The sequence below is a fragment of the Anoplolepis gracilipes genome, chromosome 3 (assembly GCF_047496725.1).
Source record: "Anoplolepis gracilipes chromosome 3, ASM4749672v1, whole genome shotgun sequence".
Classification (NCBI taxonomy): domain Eukaryota; kingdom Metazoa; phylum Arthropoda; class Insecta; order Hymenoptera; family Formicidae; genus Anoplolepis; species Anoplolepis gracilipes.
Window position 1 is genome coordinate 8,553,850 of NC_132972.1, and position 19,382 is coordinate 8,573,231.

A 19,382-nucleotide genomic window follows, 5' to 3' on the forward strand; every position below is an offset into this window, starting at 1 on the left:
ATCCACAAATAACGCGCAACGTTAATCAGACAAGCGGTTCAAGACAATGGCATGATAGATATAATATAATATATATGTATGTATATATATATATATATATATATATATATATAATATATAGATACATGGCAAATCGTTTAATTGCAAAAGTACTAATCATACTAATTACTCTATAAGAAGCGTGCATCTCTTTTCTTTTTTGTGAACAGGTTTGTTTGTGTATTCATATCGTGTATGTATGAGTGTTCGTATGCCTGTGTGTATATATATATGGGGCAGAGGGGGCGGGGGAGACGTAGGTGACGACAACGCTTTCGAAATAGCATAATAATAATTACTGGTATAATAATAGACAAACACCAGATAAAAGGCAGTGGTTATTCGCAGTTATAGTTGCGGTGAGCAGTCGTGAGGGAGATGCCCCCGAAAGCTACGTGTTAGCCAAAGTTACCGAGAGATGCGGATTAAACGGAACGGAGTTCGCTCTTTAAACTAATCGGACAAACATCAAGTTTCCTGCTATCTAAGCGGTGCGTGAATAAGAAAAAGCAGATTATTCATAGAGCGATAACCGCGATTATCCTTCTCCCTCGTTAACTTCGAAGGTTAGCAGCAATTAAAGTTCGAGCTTGCATCACGGGGCACCATACGTTTTCAAGTCGAAAAATTAATCCCTTACGTCGGGGCAGGAAATGTTGTAGCGTGTATAGAGTCCATCATTCGTGCAATGCTTTATCGAAAAAACAATGCGAAAATGAAGGAAATAATAGAATGGGATTCCTTGAAGCTCAATCGCGATGTGAAGAGCAGTCACCTCGCGATTACGATCTTCAGGGAATCGAGGAGGGACTTGTCTCACACGCGATCATGCGATCGGCGCGTGTGATGCAAACTCGAGACCGGATAAAAAACTGGTTACAATAATGAGTCTACCTGTCCGCAGCTGTCTGTGTAGACGACACAGTGAGCATTTTGGGGGACCACTTGGGCCCCGACAGTGGCTAAGGCTGCTAAGGCGATCCACATGCAGCAAACGAGGCAGTGTTCGTACGGTATTTTTTTCAAGTATCGGTAGTTTTTTTTTTTTTTTTTGGTGGTCGTTTTCATTACCACACAGTCGGTTGAATTCGGTGGAGAAGGCACCAGATCAAAGGAGACACGCGTGGAGCGTGTCCTCGGAGCATCCAGGTACATGTACGACAGTAAGATCGAATTTTTGTTTCGTGTGTTATCGTTCGGTTCCAAAAAAATTTTTTTTTTTTTTTTTTTAATGCGCATCGTTCATTTCATTTCGTCAATGACATTATTATTTTTTTTAATTAAACACCCCACACGAGGGAACATGATGAGTCGTCGGTTAAATTGCAGTCGCAGCCGTTTCGTCGTTCCGATAAATGTGCGCGCGAAACACGCCAGGACGCGAGTGAAAAAGCGCGTGAGAAAAATGAGAGCGTAAATTACGGAAAACGAAAGTGTAAATCGTCGGCTTGACGTAGCGCCCGCGCGTTTTGTTTATTTATTCATTTATTTTATTTATTTTTTTTTTCGAATTCGCGTTTACACACGCACGGTCGAGTGTGCGATGCGAATTTCGAAACGCATCGCCACGTAAAAAGCGAGTGTGTATTATTTGCGTGTGAGAAAGTGTATGTGTGTATAGTACGCATGTTCGCACGCATTATTGTGCATTTTTAGGTTTCGGCGAACGCATGTACCAGAGTGTGTCGCGCAGATAATGGGATCCCGATTTTGATTTTATCCGCGGGTGATGGGCGGGCGTCGAAATAATGCGGTGCACACATACCAAGCCAGCATTTCAAGAGAGAAAATATTCATTATAATAATACATAATATATATATACGTGTATATATGTCGGAAAAAATGGGAGATTATATATAAATGTATGTGCACGATAAAAAGCCCGCGTATGTATATATATATATATATAAATAAATATATATATATAAATAAATAAATATATATATAGATATATGTATCCGGATATAGAGGTAAAATTCGGGAAAAATCAATCAACCGGCCGGGCCGAAGCACGTGATAAAGCGGAGAACAGGAGCGTGTGTCAGGTCGCCGCCACCCATCGATGAGCGTATATACGTCACGTGTGTTTTGCACCGGCATTATCATTTCGTTTATTTTTCGTTTTATCACCGCGAACCATCGTTTTCAAGTCGCACGACAATGTTCGAATCCGTACGCCGTTTTATTTCGTTCATTCGTTTGCCAAATATTTATCGAACGATTCGGCGTGGCCGTCAACAAACGGGAAACAAGTTCAACGATTGTGAGAAACAGGTAAAAGGGAGGAGAGGGAGAGAGAAGAAGAGCGTCGACAAAATCCATCGCCAAAGTTCGTCCACGATTGGTTAGCGAGCGGGAAAAAATAAAAAAATAATTGGCGATTTTGCCGATCGAGTTTTAAGTGGCGTACAACAAACAATATCTCGCGTCGTTATTATTACACAGTTGTCGTTTACGTCGTGAAGCACGTGAGATTGTTTCGCGGATTGTTAGGCGGTAAACAAACATTTTTAACGTCATGGTGTTAATTTTTTTTTTTTTTTTTTTTCGCAAAAAAATTTCCGACGTATACGAGTGGCGAGAGAGTTTGGTCGGACAATCGTATAATTATCCGATCGAGATGTGAGGGCAGGATCGTGGGGTGATGGGAACCATCGTAGGGAACCATCGTGATCAATCGTCGAAGGTTTTGCAGATCAATTAGGGGGATTGGATCGGCGCCACGTAGGCCACACAGGACGTCGCATCGGGATCGAGTCAGGATAAAAGCGTCGGCGGAGGTGGTGGGTCAAACGGTATGCGTGTTGGTGAATTTTCGGTTGAAAGACGTGCGGTGGGTATATATCCAGGCGAGGGCAAGCATGAAACAGAAAGTTGAAAGAGAGACCATGAACGAACGCGTTTTAACATGCACCAGTGACGTATGTGTGTGTGCGTGTAGTTATCTCTATGTGTGTATTTATACGTGTGTGATAACATATATGTGTATAGTATAGGCTGGCACACATTCGTCTCGAGCCTGTCGTTAGAAGTCGCACGTCCATTCATTTCTTGCGCTGCAAACGAACCAAAAGTGTATTGAGCACTATACAAGTGTATTAATCACAAATACACATTTTTCTAAACACATTTCTGTGACTCTCGCTTGAAAAAAAAATCAGCGGAGCCGCAGACAGCGAATCCTTCGAACGAGTACGCTCTCGTGCATTCTCCTGCTCTATCAAGCGTTGCGTTTTACGTTACACCGTGTTTCGCATGCGCTAGTAAGTGTCTATTCGAGTTTTGTCGAGGCGACAGTTTGACCAGGCAGTAGGTACAGATGACTTCCCATTTGGAGCGATTGATGCATTTCCAGGAAGTGTCGAATCAAAATCCGTGTAAATCAAAGTCGCTTCGACTAAAATTGAACGACGTTTCGAATAGCAAATGTTTCGAGTCGGTAAAATCTCTGGAATTATATATATTTACGTTAGGTTGCATGAATTATTTCAATCGCACATCCTTTTTTAATCAATTTAAAAATCTTATAAAGTCGTATTTTTTTTTTTAATCAACTTGAGGTATAATAACAGCGAGACTGAAAGTAAAATTGAAGCGGTCGATGAGAAAACTTGAAATTTTGATTGTAAAATTTATACTCATTGTCAGAATTACTTCACACAGTTTCTATAATTTATTATTCAGATCTTATCCCGAATTACTGTACTTTCTCTGAGATTTTCGTTTTTAAATCTTCAATTACTATATTAACGTATTAAATGAATTTTCATTACCAAAGAGATGATTTTTGTTCCCTAATTCTCCGCAGATATATTGCGACCTTACCAGAGATTTAAATGTCTCGTTTTTTTTCTTCGCGAATTTGATTTTCACATTTATTTCTAGGAAATGCACTTAGCACGCAAATCGGGGGGCTACTTATTCAACTAGAATATGTCGTATGGAAAAGACGCTCAGGCTGAAGTAAGCACACATGAACTTACTCTGTATCTACTACAAAGTATGTGATTTTACATCAACGTTCTAAGTAGCCTATCAAGTATTATATATAGTAGAATAAGTCTTATTAAAATGACGATGTGGAGCTAAAGCTTGCATATGCGATACAATAAAGTGCTACTGCGATACTTACATTGGAAACAGTGCTGCATGTTGATTTTAATATCGGCGCAGGTATGCGGGTATGCAAGGAAGCGTCGCTTTTGCGTTCAAATTCTTTAGAGCACAGAAGAAGATAGACAGCAATAAAAAATATTGATTATTATTAATGGCAAATCTGATAAGGATCGTGGAGAGACGGCTATATTACAGAAGCACATATATAATCTTTTATTAGCCACGAGAGCGCAGGAAGTGACTTGCTCTTGTACGTTATAGTAGTATAGTACTACTATACCAGAACCTTTCTAGTATAAAAAAAAAAATTTTTGTTTTCTCTGGAATTTTCCGTCGATATAAATGCTTAAACAACAAGCAACAATTAGATCGCCGCCGTTCGATCATTGATACCATTAATGGAAGAATCCAATCACGCTGGAATCCGTCATTTGTGTTCGCGAATTGTTCATTGTATCCAGATAATTGGAACGACAAATCATCCTGAAATCGTCATAGACTGCACTTCCGGATTAATTTGCTTCCGTACGCGCGTGAGCCATAAACTTTTGTTTACGTATTTGCGTGCAGTTGTGTCTATTTATTAATAATTAAAATATATGTATTTATTTATTGCACGCTAAAGCAAATTGCATTGACTTGTTGGATGTATCGTGGTCTTCCCAAGGCTCTCCTTTTCGCAGCCAAAATTCATTATGCACGTTTGTAATCGCAAAAAAATTACATATGTTGACGACATAAAAGAGAAAATAGCTTAAAATTACTTGCGATTTATTACGTGCTGTGAATGGCTCTGCTCGTCGAACATGACGGAAGCGGCAAACGAGGCGCGTCTAGAAGCAGCTAGCGAAGTAATTTTGCTGCGATAAGATACGAGGCTGTAAGCAGGATTACACGGTTCGTAAATCGTATATAATAATAATAATTAAATTGTTGTATAGCCTTGGAACGGAAAAACAATTTTTGATAAAAATATCATTTACCGCCTCTTAGCTTATCGCACAGGTTGCGTAGCACGACCTGCGAAGATCAACGATTCCAATCATCATCACGAAGACTGATTGTCTCTGAAATGAAATTTTACGTTATTGTGTAGATTGCGATCACTTTTTTTTTTTGGAACCATGATCTTCGATATTTTCGTCGAGATTTAATATTTACAATAGGGGCTTATTGTGCCAAGCGTTATGGAAGAGCTCATTAGGCACACACGCACATCTTACGCAGGCTTAGCGATGAGTAACAAAGAAAGCTGGAGAGGAAGCGAAAGGAATGCAGGATGATGAAGTGGGGGACGTATCAGAATATTTGAAAAAGGTCGTAATAAGAGAAACTAAGTCCATTACATCACATTACATGCTTTAATTAATCAATAATCGGGATAATAACTTTATTTCGAACAATTCTTTGTGTGTATCTATTCTTCGATCAAAAATCCCAAATCTTTCAAAAATACAAAAGCCGCGTACTACGAACGTAGCGTAAATAATTTCGAGTCTCGTGAAAAAAAAAAAATAACGATACCGCAAATCTAGCTTTATATGAATTTACGTTATATGTTTTGTGGCATAAAAGATTTTAGCGACCGAAGCAACATAAGATCTTTATTCCGGCACTGTCTCGAAATTTATCTTACGTTACATCCGAAATATACGACTTGTCAGAGTAACGATAAAACGCGATAAGAGCGCCGACCTTCTTCTCGATGACGATCGACCACCTTTGCCGGGGAACGGAGCTTGATATATATATGGCGATTGTATAGAATAATAGGATCGAGAGATCAAGGGTCGACGGTGTGTATGTGTATGTGTATGTGTATGTGTGTATGTGTGTATGTGTGTGTGAGATCGGAGAGAATGGCGGGGTATAGACATTAATATACCCAGATACATCTCCGTGCCTCAAAAATATCGCAACTAAAGCGCGGGAAAAGCCGTGAAGGTGGCAAAGGAAACGAAGGTAGGCGGAGGATGTGAAGAGATTAGAACCGGGAAGCGGTAGAGAGGCAAGAAGAAGAGGACAGCGAGTTCGTACGGCACTCTTTTACGGTGTTCGTCATAGTAAAAGCGGCTAACATCTACATATGATATCTTAAGAGAAGACTCGCGTGCTTGGCGTAACTCCATTGCGTGTTCTCGGCGGTGAGAGAAAGAGAACGAGAGAGAGAGAGAGAGAGAGAGAGAGAGAGAGAGAGAGAGAGAGAGAGATCTGCATCAGAAGAAAGAGAATCACAGAAGAAAGAATTTGCGACGAATTCGCGGATAAAACGATCGCGACAATAAAGGGACCGCCGAGGGCACGTGACACTGAAGGGACACCTTGCGATTTTAAGAGAGCGTCAGCGGGAATAATCGTCGAAATTAACATAAGTGTAACTAATCGGAAATCGGCGTGACGGAACACCGGTCGCAGCGGAAAAAACAACGTGTGTGATAACAATAATAATAATAATAATAATAATAATAATAATAATAATAATAATAATAATAATAATAATAATATAATAATAATAATAATAATAATAATAATAAGAATAATAATAATAATAATAATAATACAGATTAAAAGAATGGAGAAAAGAAAGTGGTTACAATATAAGCATCGAATATCGGACAGATTGATAGGAGATTAAAAAATAAGGGAAGCAGGAAGCGAGGCTAAGACTGTGAGCAATATAATGGGCGCAATATATATATAATATATATATATATATATATAAATGTAAATATTACACAGGGGATTATAATAGCGAGTCTCTCGGGAAGAGTTCTGTTTCACTTTTCTTTTTATCATAGAAAGAGAGATGAAATAAGAAGAAGCATTAATAAAACAAATATTCATGCATTTTTCAAGCATTATTATTACAAATACTGGCTGACTCCTTGACAAACCCCGTGTGAGCGTGCACGCGCAAAAAAAAAAAAATACGCATTCGGGACTGCGAGATCGACTGCATCTATCTCGAGTCGGCGGCGCAAGCTGTCGCGTTTCATCAATCTTATCGTCGTGCCTCGCGCGAGGACGACGCATCAATCCTGACGCATCGGGACGCACACACATAAAAACGCGAGTACACACAACACGGTGGTGATTCGAAAGAATTCGGACAGACTCGCGCGTACAATTGTTGCGGAGATGCGCCAAATTTTTGCATCTACATTCCCGGGGTCGTACGTTATGCAATTAATTCTCGATATATCGATATTATACATATGTGTAAGTCTGGGTATATATATGTATGCGTGTATATATATGTTTACATACATATATGTATAATAATGTACAATGAAGAATTTTAAAGACACAGTATACAGTATACATAATAATAAATACTATATGTATGTATGTATGTATGTATATATGTATATAGTTATATTCGTAAAATGTTTCTCTTTCTCGTAATAGTGTATGTCTCTCTATCGTAATAGTGTATACTCGAACATGTGTGTGTATATAGTTGCAGTTATATATATATACACATAGTCCACAAAATAATTTCCTGTAACCAGCTTTATCTTGCGAAGTATATACTCTTTTCCTCCTTTCGTTGCATCGCGTTTAACTTACATGCAACAACGACAAATATACGTACGTGTATATATGTAATTTATTATTAATATTATAATTTTTTTAATAAGGATATATAAATATAATCATATATATCGCGCGTGTAAGTTCTTTCTTTATCGTAGTGCTTCTCTCTTGTGTCGCGAGTTTAAATAATGTAGGCATCTCTGTTGTATACGCGTGTGTGTGCAATGGTGTATAGAGTGCAAGGGGAAGGCACTTCCGCTGTTTTGCCGATGTCACCCCGAAAACACGGGATCGCGTCTTCTCGCTTGTCCATCATCATCGTACAAGATGCGCTACACTAATACACATATTTTTTTTTAGAAGAATACTCTCCTCTAGTAAAATATAACGAACATTTCTCTTATGTGGAAGTATGTAGTGGCATTGCGAGACAAAAGAATCACAGTTCTAAGGAAACATTTTGCTACAATGGCAATGACTAATTCATCTTCTGGGCATCGAGCAAGAACGTTACATTCCGTGTTTTCGGTGTGACTTTCAAAAAAAAAAAAAAAAAAAAAAGATCAGCCACCCTCTCATAATGTACGTATATAATTTGTAGACATCAAGTTGTTGAGGAACCCTAAAAGTGTCGGTCCGATTATTTTCAGGCTCGAGCCTATCGTCGTCGACGATTCTCACTATCTACGGACCGTTGTGTTTTGTAGAGCCGTTTTATCAAGTCGAATACGCGAAATTTCGCGCATCATCGTCGAATCCTCGGCTCGAGAATCAGTTAAAAGATTTTATTCGTCGATGACATTGCGCGCGTTGTCATCTTCTCGAGCCCTTTAGCGCCGATGACGTCACATGTTACATGGCATGTGGCATGATAAGTTGTGTGTAATCAAGGGCACTGAAAGGGCTATTTTATATCTTATTTCAGTGTTACGCGCATGCGAGAATAGTGTGTGCGTGTACATGTGTACGTATAGGTGTCATACATTACATATTATCACAAAGGATCCGCACGCGCGTTTATCGTGAGAATAGAAACAATTTCTTCATCTCGGGACATGCGTTTTGATAAATTCCGTTGCTCGATAGTGCTTACAAAAAACGGCGTTTGCGTCGAAGAATTTTCTCGTATGACGTTCATTATGGAAGACCATGGTATTCTTGAAAATTCTCGAGTTTGATTCCAGAGTAGTGATGTACTACTTTTACTGACTTTACAAAGAAAACCTCAATGAAGATCTCCTCAATTTTAAAGCAAATAAAAATGTATTTTTAAATCAAAAGATTATTCGTGAATTACAAATGTAGAATAATTAGTGTTTAAAATATGTTGGTTGTAATCACGTTAAAAATGAAAACAACAACCATATAAACTTCAGTCTTATAAATAGATAGTTTAGGCTATGGAAGAGATATTTATGAAATAATCATTCAAATATCATTAAAAATATGCTATATTATTTTTTGCTGTATTAGTCTTCTTTATTTATTTACGTGCAGATTCAAAAAGATTATTACATAGACAACGACATCAGATAAATAGGTGAAAGAGAGATACTTTTATGTATATATATATATATCTCAAGCCTGTTTAAACTTCATGCATTATTTACCATATAATATCTACGTGTTTTACAATTCGTATATTATAATATAAAAATCGCCACTCTAGAATCATTATAAGATGACTCCTGTTCTACTCCTGATTCTTGTGCGTTTTTTACATAGATGACGTTATGACCCTGAGGAAGAAGTTGTTTCCAATGTCGCGAAAGAACCAAAGAGATTGAGGAAATTTATGCACATCTCTCTTCTCCATCATTTTCGCGTTTCGTGCTTTCTCGAGCCAAACTTAGCACGGAGAAGAGATAAGTGTAAGTGTAAAATGCGATCCGAATAAATTTCTTAGCGACTGCAATTCGCCACTTTGCGACCGGATTAAAATTAGAATTTTACGATTTAAAATAGATATAAAAGATCGTGAACGGAACAAAAGCTCGTGTCGAGAGAGTAAATTTCATTTGCGTACAAGAGGATCCTCACCGAAATACCTCACCTCTGTTCTGTTCTTCCGCGTTTTCATATACACAAATTCCTACCGTTGTACAATTCGTTCGCTCGATTTCCCGGTTTGCGGAAATTACGATACGCGACCGGCCGTTTCGTTCATTCTCCGCTATACGTGTCAGCGAGTGCTCCTTTCCGTGCCTGTATATATGTATGTATACACATATACGTGTATATGTATACAGATATACACAAGTGTAGCTCCGATATATACGATAGATATATTTTTCAATTTTATTTCTGTATAAAGAAAGATTATTTACAAACTCATTATATATATGTATATGTGTGTTCAACTATGCATCCCGACTTAAATAAACTTTCAAATCACTGGCAGACACGTGAATGCGGACAGAGAGAGAGAGAGAAGAGAGAGAGAGTAAAAGCAGGTGCTCGCTTTTTCTCGTGAGACGTGTACGAAAAGCCAGCACCGCATAATTCTCCGCTATTCTCTCTTATCGTTATACGCGCGAATTTAATAAAAATATACGCAGTATCTATCATCTAAATATCGTGTGAGTGTCTTAGGTGTTACTGTTTTTGCGCGGTCGTGTAATATTATGCGCATGTGAACGCGTTCGCTTTCCTTCCATCTCCTGCAAAAGGGATGGAACGAGATGTTTTTTTTTTTCTCCTCCCGTCTCACCGCCTCCATACAAGATTAGACCATTTTATTGTATTTTATTCTCTGCTCTTTCTCCCTTGAATTCCATGTAAATGCATCCGCGTGTTTCGCGGATCCGTCGTTTTCTCCCTTCTTTTTTTTCTCTCGTCAACTGCTACTTCTCTCATTCGGCTAAATGCATAAGCTCGTAGATCGCGAATTGACGAAGTTTATTTTGTGCAACAGACTCCCCCGAATTGAATCCATCAGGACAGAAGAGTACGTTGTGTTCGAGCATTCTTACGCTAAAGATATAGATACGCTAACTAAAGCAAACGATTATCCTAAATTTTACAAATACTATAGGACAAATAAAGGCCCGCCGGATATTCTTCCGGCCGGATTTATATTCTCGTCGATGTGCAAGATAATTCTAGGAAATATATATGTTATCATATAATATATCCTTAAATCTAAAAGGAAAAAAAAATACAGGTCAAATCAATAAAAATTTTAAAACAACTCTCTAAACATTAACAAATATATCACGGCATTGTGTGAGCCTCGTATATATAATTCAAAATATATCTCGCACATTATGTGATAACGAAGAAAACAGCTCTTTTTTTTTTTAAATGTACTATATAACACTAAAAATGCGACAATTTGCGCGATTATTTAATCTCGTTATGCGTTAAACCGAGTAAATAAAAAATTTCGAACATATCATTACATTACATAAACAAACAAATTAATTAATTATTCTAATATACAAAATAATAGTAATCTAACTTCGCACAAAAATTATTTTAATCTGATCGCTGATTAACATTATGCTACTTAAAGGCAAGTATCGCACATAACGTGACATAGGCCGAGCGTTGTCTTCATTTTCCTTCTGGCGGACGTTACATGTTAAAATTTGGACGAATGATTATAACACAGAAATTTATGTAGTTCCGAAATAAAAATATTGCGGCGCCAATCTTACGACGCGAATATATATTGACTTATTTACAATTTGTCTTATTAAAAAAAAAAAAAAAGAAAGAAAGAAAAAAAAAGAATACAAAACAGTCACGCGCAACGACACATAACACTTTTAACAATGCTCTTTGCGGTAAAATAATGCTAATTAAAATGATAAAGCTGAGCTATCTCTACAAATATATTTGCGCAAAAATATCGCCATTATTATTCTAAGAAAAAGAAAGCAAATAAAATATTAATTGATATTATTTCTTTCGGCCACGCTCGATGTCTCGCAGACTCTCCCGCCCTCCTTTCGAACACGGTTTTCTTCATCGGCAAGTCGTTTCAGATTCACTTCGACAGTAACAAAATCGGAACGGTATAGTTATTATGTCTCCTTTAATCATTCGGGCAAGTAATTAATGCGGCGGGAAAAAATCTCGCACTTCCTCGCGTTGTTTACCGTTCTCTCTTTTGCGGTTGTACGCTCGAAACGCTCCAAATGGAATCGGGTCGATAAGGCACTGTTTACCGACAATGTCTGACTAGAAAATGAATCTATTTTCGGAACTTGTTTTTTTTTTTTTTTATTTTTTTTTTTATCTTTTTTATATACCAGCATCTCATCTCTCGCTTTGCAGTCGCTCAGCTAAACATTCTGTCCCTCTCGCGAACACTGACCGATTTTTCGCTTCTTGAGCACCGGTGATGGAGATTAATCTTAGAACTGCACTCTTGTCTTACTACATTTCTCGTTGCACTAACGTTACAGTTAAAGATAAAAAAATACGCGATTTTTTGAATAAAATTAAAGCTAATAGATTGCAAATCGATATTTTGTAAAATTACACAAAAAATATACAAAAAAGAAACGTACATTTTTTTTTTCTATCAGTGAAAAAAGAGATAGAAAAGTTATATAACAATAAATGAAAAGGGAGTTTATTGAACTCCAGCATGTAGTATATAACATTCTAGGACTAATTCCCATCTGGTTTCGCGCAAACAAAAGTATCAAATAATTATTTCGATGAATTATAGATTTAATGTATTTTTATTAATTTTGTAAAGCAAACTTTTTGCTTATGCAATTGCGATTATATCTAAATGTAGTCAGTATTTAATTTGACACCGACTAAGATTACCCTACAAAAAGCGACCGCAAAACTCTACTCATTGTAACGTAATCATTGTTACGATACATTGCATCAATTTTTGCTAACCGTAAAGATCTTTTTAATTCTAGAATTATTAAAATATATCGCGCTATCGCGATAGCGGCAATCATTATCCGTAGTGACTAATCGCGGAATCGATCACGCTCGTTCACGCGAGGGAGAGAACAGGAGGTGCCCAGAGAAGAAAAGGAACAGTACTTTCTCGTGAGAGGAGACGAGTCCTCCCGAGCTGGCGGTCAAGGATCTTTACGATGTCTTCATCTTCTTATATGGTTGCATAATCACCCCGGAGCTGACGGGAATTGCTACTTGCGGCTGTGCCGCTATCGTCGCCGGATTGCCTATCTGCGGTATCTGCGGAACGGCTGGTACCCCGTGTACGCTGGCCACTCCGGGTAGAACGGCGTACGGATTCTGAACGTAGGGATTGGTCTGCATGGTCGCTGCACTAGCTGCTGCAACAGCTGGTATCGACTGGACATAGGGATTTGGTAGGATCTGCTGCCTGATCAGGGAATATGGATTAATCGGAGTGGCCGTGGGCGGCGGTCTTGAGTATAGGATACCGGCTGACAGCGGTGAGGTCAAAGCGCTCGGGATACCGGCCAGACTCGAGATGACAGGTCTGGGAGTCGCCGCGGTGGCTTGCAGACCAGCGGCGGCGGCGGCGGCGGCGGCGGCGGCCACCGCGGGATTCCCGGCGGCCGCGGGATTCACAGCGAGGTTCTGCTTGTTTAGAGCGACGCCGGTATAATTGATCGCGGCCAGTGGGCTAATGCCGTAAGACTGGGAAACTTGCGACATTTTAATAGCCTTGGCGTAATTTTTCTGGGCGACCTCTTTGGCCAGAGCCGCGGGATCGAGAGGGGCTGATAAACTGGAGGTCATCCCAAGACTGTTGAGCATATTTAGACCCGCCATATTGGAAGCAGCGTTATAATTGCCTACGGAGCTCATGTTCGTTATGGACGACATGTTCGCCATGGAGGCCATGGAGGCCATCGAGGCCATATTCACCATCCCGGGCATGGAGGTCAGGCCGGCCATCGAGGTTAACGGACTCATCGCTGATGGCAGAGCCAGCTGATTGATCTGCTGTTGCTGTTGATGCTGTTGCACCTGCTGCTGTTGCTGCAGCGATGACGGACTCGAATGATTCAATTCGGGAGAGTTACGCGTATTTTCAACATCATGATTCTGCGTAGTAATCGACTGCTTGTTATTGCCGTTACTACTGTTACTGTTATTGTCAGCGGTCGGAGGCGGCGGCGGCGGATTGTTGCAGGGATCCATCAGCACGCCATTGTTGGCGTCGGCGCAGTTATTGACTGTGGCGCCGGCGGCTCCCTGAGAGGAGGAGGAGGAGGATTGCACCACCATCGCGTGGTGGTTGCTTTGCACGTTCGAGGGTTGCACGACCGATTGGTTAGAAGTTTGGGTGGGTAGGGGTGGTGTTCCAGTGTACTCACATGACACAGGCACGAAGGGCTGCTGTAGCTGCATTAACTGCTGATAGGTCGTCGCGCCGGTAGGCTGATAGACCGGCACGCCGGACTTGTCGGCCGCCGGTCGTTTATACGGAACCATTCCTGGGAAGGCCTGCAAAAAGAATTGCAAAAAACATTTACGATTAGTACGGGTGATGATACGAGCGGCTTGGCCGCTCGAGCGGAAGCTTCCTTCTTCGTGAAAGCCTCGACTCCGTTTCGGCCCGGCAACGATATACGATATTATTGTTCGTTCTCTTTTGCGTATTCATGAGTGTTCTTGATCCAGCCGTGCAGGGGATGTCGGGTTTGACGCTTTTCAAAACGATCGAAAGACCGAGTCCTTTCGTTCAACGATCAAGCTTAAAAGTGATTCGCGGTAGCGAATTAATATCGTAAAATGAATCGATATCGATATACTGTTACAGTTATTTTTTTTCGCGCTCTTTGCAAAACAATCACATCACACGGAATTACATTTGAATCTTTGCAAAATTGTGATATCATTGTTGTTTTACAAAGGCAGTGAAAAACAACCGCCGTTACCTCCGCTATCATCGATAACACTTCATTTCACGATTATAAATTTAGTAATAACTCAAAAAAAAATCATTGATGCTGCAAAAAAATTTTACAATTTCCTTGAGACATGTTTTCACTAGAGATCGTAAGTAATTGATTGGTCGTATATATTAATCGCGAGTACAAGCGGTGTGATACGCGTGTGAAGAAACGAATCACAGCCGTATGAATTATGATTCTATGTTTAGGTTCTGCACTTACAAAGTTCTCGTAGTAGAACGACCCGACAGACTTCATGTCCATCTGCAACAAAGACAGGATCGGTTTCAACTAATTTCGAGGAGGAGGCGCGTTGCGTCTGTATAATTGGATTTTCGAGACGGGAAACGAGAGAGGGTCGCGTCTCAAAGAAACGGAGAATGGAGACGATGGCGCGGTGAAGAAGGGTGTTGGATTGTGGTAGTGTGTAAAAGTTGTGCCGATGACGCAGCTTGCGGCGACGTTTCCCAAACGACGACGTTTCGTTGTTGGATAACTGCAAAATGTTTCGTTCGTTCTTTCTTTCTTTTGCACTTTTCCTCTGTTTTTTTTTTTTTTCTTTTTCTCTTTCTTTTTTTTTTTTTTTACTACTGGGAGCGTGTCAGAAAGACCAGCCATTGTACTAAACATCGAGGACCGTGCGCGGCTCGATTAAAGAGAGACCGTCATTCTGCATTAATAAACGATCAAAGTACCGATCGGAAAACTGCACTGTCGCTTTCCTATTGAAACTATTGCGAGAGCGAAGGAGCAGGAATCTCGCGCCGTGATAAATGTCGATGCTAATGTGTTCGACCTGAAACCTTTTCGTTCGTTCTCGCGAGATAAACGCGAGACAAATGAGTCTTTTCCTCGAGCAAAACGAAGAGAATGAGGAGAAAAGATATAAGAAAAAGACAGAGAGATGGAGAGAGAGAGAGAGAGAGAGAGAAAAAGAGAGATATATAGAGAAAAGAGCAAGATCGACAAGAGAATTATTAATAAAAAAAAGCGCAATTGAGCTCGGAGAAACAAAGGGCTTCGCGATACCGACGAAATGCGAGAAGATTGGCAACAAGACGGATTCACGAAAGCTGATAGAGAGGCTTGCGGTGATAATACGTGGCGCGCGAGCGGGCTTTACTTTAAAGTAAAGTTACGTCTGCGCGACAAGAGACACGTGCGCAACAAAGAGGGGAAGGAAAGCTGAACAAATCAAGATCTCTATCGAGGTGTGACACGTTCGAGTTAGAAGCTGCGTAAAAACGAGATGCAGAAGCTCAGAAGCTGATGGTAAAAGTAACCGGGGGTGAAACATTTTATTGTCACGCAGCGGCATAGATACATACATACATACATATATATGTATATATGCGTGTTGTACACGCGTGTTTCACACGTCAAATGGCGACCAAAGTCAATGACGACGCACGGATACGAACGACTAGATCGCATATGCGTTTCGCGCGGAAAATAAAACGTAATTGCGAAATTACGTCGCCTGTAAAAGCGGGTGCGCGAAAGCGAAGAAGCATCTTATTGCGATTATTTTGATTAATTGGAAATGTGCAACCGGCTATCTCACGCGAGAGGTAACGTATCTTTTATTTTTTTTTTTTTTTTTTTTTTTTAACTTTATAATTTAATCGAGTCATCTATTATATCTAGGATTTTCGAAAATGTATGATGTCAAATATAATAAAAAATCTTTTTCATCAAATTTCTTGATTTAGTTTTTCTAGTCATACATTAAAATACAATATCGCGAAAAAAAGATTTTAGAATATAAGAAGATATCGTTATTTCTTATGAGATAATTTAAACCTGGTTCTTAGTTGAAATTTTTAAAAATGTTATCATACAAGTATATAACAATTTTTGAAAATTGACCATAAAATTTCCAATTGAAACTTAGAAAATTAGATTTTCATTAAAATATTATAATTCGCTTAAAAGTTTGCTGGTAAAAAATTTTCTTGTTTATTTGCATCGTTGCATCGTGAAAACATCGACTTGAAGTTCACCAAAGAAAACATCCCTAATTTCCAAATCTTTATGATACATCCTGTACAACGAAAATCCATTGTCGTCCGGTTACTTCGATACTGTCGCGTTTCAAAATTTTTGTTCTAGAGTATTGATACATTTCTACAAACAAAGATTTTGCTTTCTTTTATGAATTTATGTGAATTCTCTGCAGGCACTTTTTTCTTCTTTCTTCGCGTATTGAAAACTCCGTACCGAAAATACGCGAGAAGTTATGCGCGCTTTCCGAAAGAAAACCCCTATTTGTACAACGAAAATCCATTCTCGTTCTGACGCTCGAAGTTAGAAAGTTGCACATGGATAAAAATCACGTCTCAAGCTCGAACGAATCTGTCGATCGCGCTTCAGATCCTGATTGGCAGTATGAGCGACGGAGAGAAAGTGAGCGAGATATATATATATATATATATATATATATATATATATATGTATATATAAAGATATAGAGATAAAAGAAAGGGAGCAGTATTAAAAAAAGTAGCGAGTGTGTATGTATAAGCGATCTACAGTGCTCTTTAGCGGACTCGACGCGACTCTAACGAAGACAGGCCGTCTCGCGGACGGCGGATCTCGATTTTTTTTTTTTCTTTTATGTTTGACTTTTGAGAAACGCGCGACGACGAGGTTCTCCGCTCGACGATCAGATCCTCCGCGACAAGACTGCTGCCGAAACTTCGGTCATCGTTCAGAGCGTCGAGGGGATGACGTTACGTTCCACCATCACCTCGGTAGTCGCTTAAGCACAACATGCATCATCGGCGCAAGCTCAGAATTTACACAGAATTTTCTAACGCTCCGTAGACCAGCAGCACCACAGTATGCCGGATTCGTGGCGTACCGAAAAAGTGCGAGGGTCTCACGAGGTCTCCTCGCCCTTCTTCACTCTCTCTTTTTCCGTTTCATTTCGTGAGGAGGTCCTGACGTACGGAGATTAGAGTTTTTCGACGGTTTTCTCACCGAGCTCGCGTCGAAACACGCGCACACTTCCGCATCGAGCATTCAGAATTGCCGATTCCGTTTCAAAATTATTTCACATATTTGGGATAATTTCTTTTCACGACGAAAATTCACGCTTCGAAAAGAAAGTTTTTCAAAACAAATTTAAAAATTGCGAAAAATAAAAATTTTTAAATTTAATTGGAACATGATTTAAATATTCAGAGGATATAAATGCAGAGAGATATTATTCACGCGCTCACTTGTGTAGGAACAAAGAGATATCGCATATCACGTAACTTTTGTCAAACATTAAAAAGAGTTGAAGATAGACATACTTTTTTAAACGTACGTTTCATTCCGCATTCGAGTTCCTCTTGCAAGTGCCTCGCTAGTGCACGCGTGTTTCGAAACGTAAGCGCGACCGACGAGCGGATAACGATCGCGACAAAGGTAAATTATTGTCCGATCGTGAATCCACTGCTTCCGTCGGCCGAGGAATCGCCAAGGGATAAATATATGTTAAATCATATATACGATATTCGTTAGCCACACGTTTTATATCTTCAACATGGTCACTTTTTGATGCACGTGGCATATCGTTTCGCAAATCTTCCGTGAGTAATCTGAACGCGTGGCTAACGATCGAAGAAAAAAAAGTAGTAAGCGATCTATAAATACATTACGAGGCGTAAGCTCTGATACGAACAACATTGCAACGAACGACAGTGGGAAGCGAAACCAAGAGAGAGAGAGAGAGAGAGAGAGAGAGAGAGAGAGAGAGAGAGAGAGAGAGAGAGAGAGAGAGAGAGAGAAAGAAAGAGAAAAAAAAAGATAGAGTCTCTAGAATTTTTCTTACGCGGTCGTCTTTCGCGATAAAAGCCGATACGTATCTTGTATACGATCCGAAAACGATGCGAGAATAAACGTTGCGATAAGAGCATCACAAAACCGGATATTCTAATACATTCTGAGAGATAAAACCCTTTCAGTACCAATTTCAAGTTTTAGAAAAATCATTTGAATTATAAAAGAGAATCCAACTGTGAGAAGTACGTTGTTAAAATTATAGGATTCTTTTCCTGCAAATTTTCTTTTCACCATCGTTATCATCATGAGAATTTCGATTATCGTACGTGACGTCATTGATATTATAAAGGTTACAGCGATGTGTTCCATATGATAGTATCAGCATTAAGGAGATTTCAATAATGACACTGTACGTGGCGTTGTCAGAGTCATAGAGATTTCAGTTCGTTATAATATCGTATGTGTAATGTTGCCGGTTTATGCTTGAATCATGATAGGACGCGATGGTATTGAAAGGGTTTCAACAAATGTATTCCCGTATCGTTAGAATTACACGTGATCGTTTTGCACGTTTCATTGGCCTTTTTTTGGCTAAAAGAGAAACAGCGGGACTCTTGTTAGAAATAAAAATGAAAGACAGGAGGCTAGAGCTCTAAGCGCGCTCGGCAGTGTATTCACAATCGCAATAACTAGTATTCATAACTTAAGAATACGACTATGGAATCTCCAGAAAGTGGCCTGAATCGTTTTGTCGCCCGGACGTTACGACGCGTCGCAAAATCGATGTTATTCATAAGAGATCAGGAAAGAGAGTAAAGAGTCGATTATACATTTATCGCGGGAAACGTACACACACGCTTTTCCATTTGGAAAGTTTCTCCGATCGGACACGAGCAAGTACCGAGGCCAACATCAGCTCGGAAATCTGTCAGATTAGCATCAGATTATATATGACTGTCAGCAACTAGTTTCGTACACTTTGCTTAATGACGTTGAAAATTCGCGACCGTATTAAATCGACTCGATAAAGAGATAAATATATATGTAACTAA

At 39.5% G+C, this 19,382-nt stretch overlaps 1 protein-coding gene across 14 annotated transcripts in view; it reads right to left on the reverse strand.

Annotated features, from left to right (window-relative positions):
- The window catches only part of LOC140664093 (protein muscleblind), a 378,997-nt gene that overhangs the window by 7,294 nt on the left and 352,321 nt on the right, over window positions 1-19,382 (reverse strand). For 11 of the 14 annotated variants that reach the window (XM_072888827.1, XM_072888826.1, XM_072888837.1 and 8 more), the window contains 2 exons: window positions 14,782-14,823; window positions 916-14,110 (listed from right to left, as the gene is read on the reverse strand). In XM_072888827.1, the coding sequence (XP_072744928.1) occupies window positions 12,758-14,110; window positions 14,782-14,823 (1,395 nt within the window). In that variant the 3' untranslated portion in view covers window positions 916-12,757. Of the gene's footprint in view, window positions 1-915; window positions 14,111-14,781; window positions 14,824-19,382 lie in introns of those variants that run through there. The other 3 variants (XM_072888838.1, XM_072888835.1, XR_012046388.1) reach the window with 2 other exon arrangements.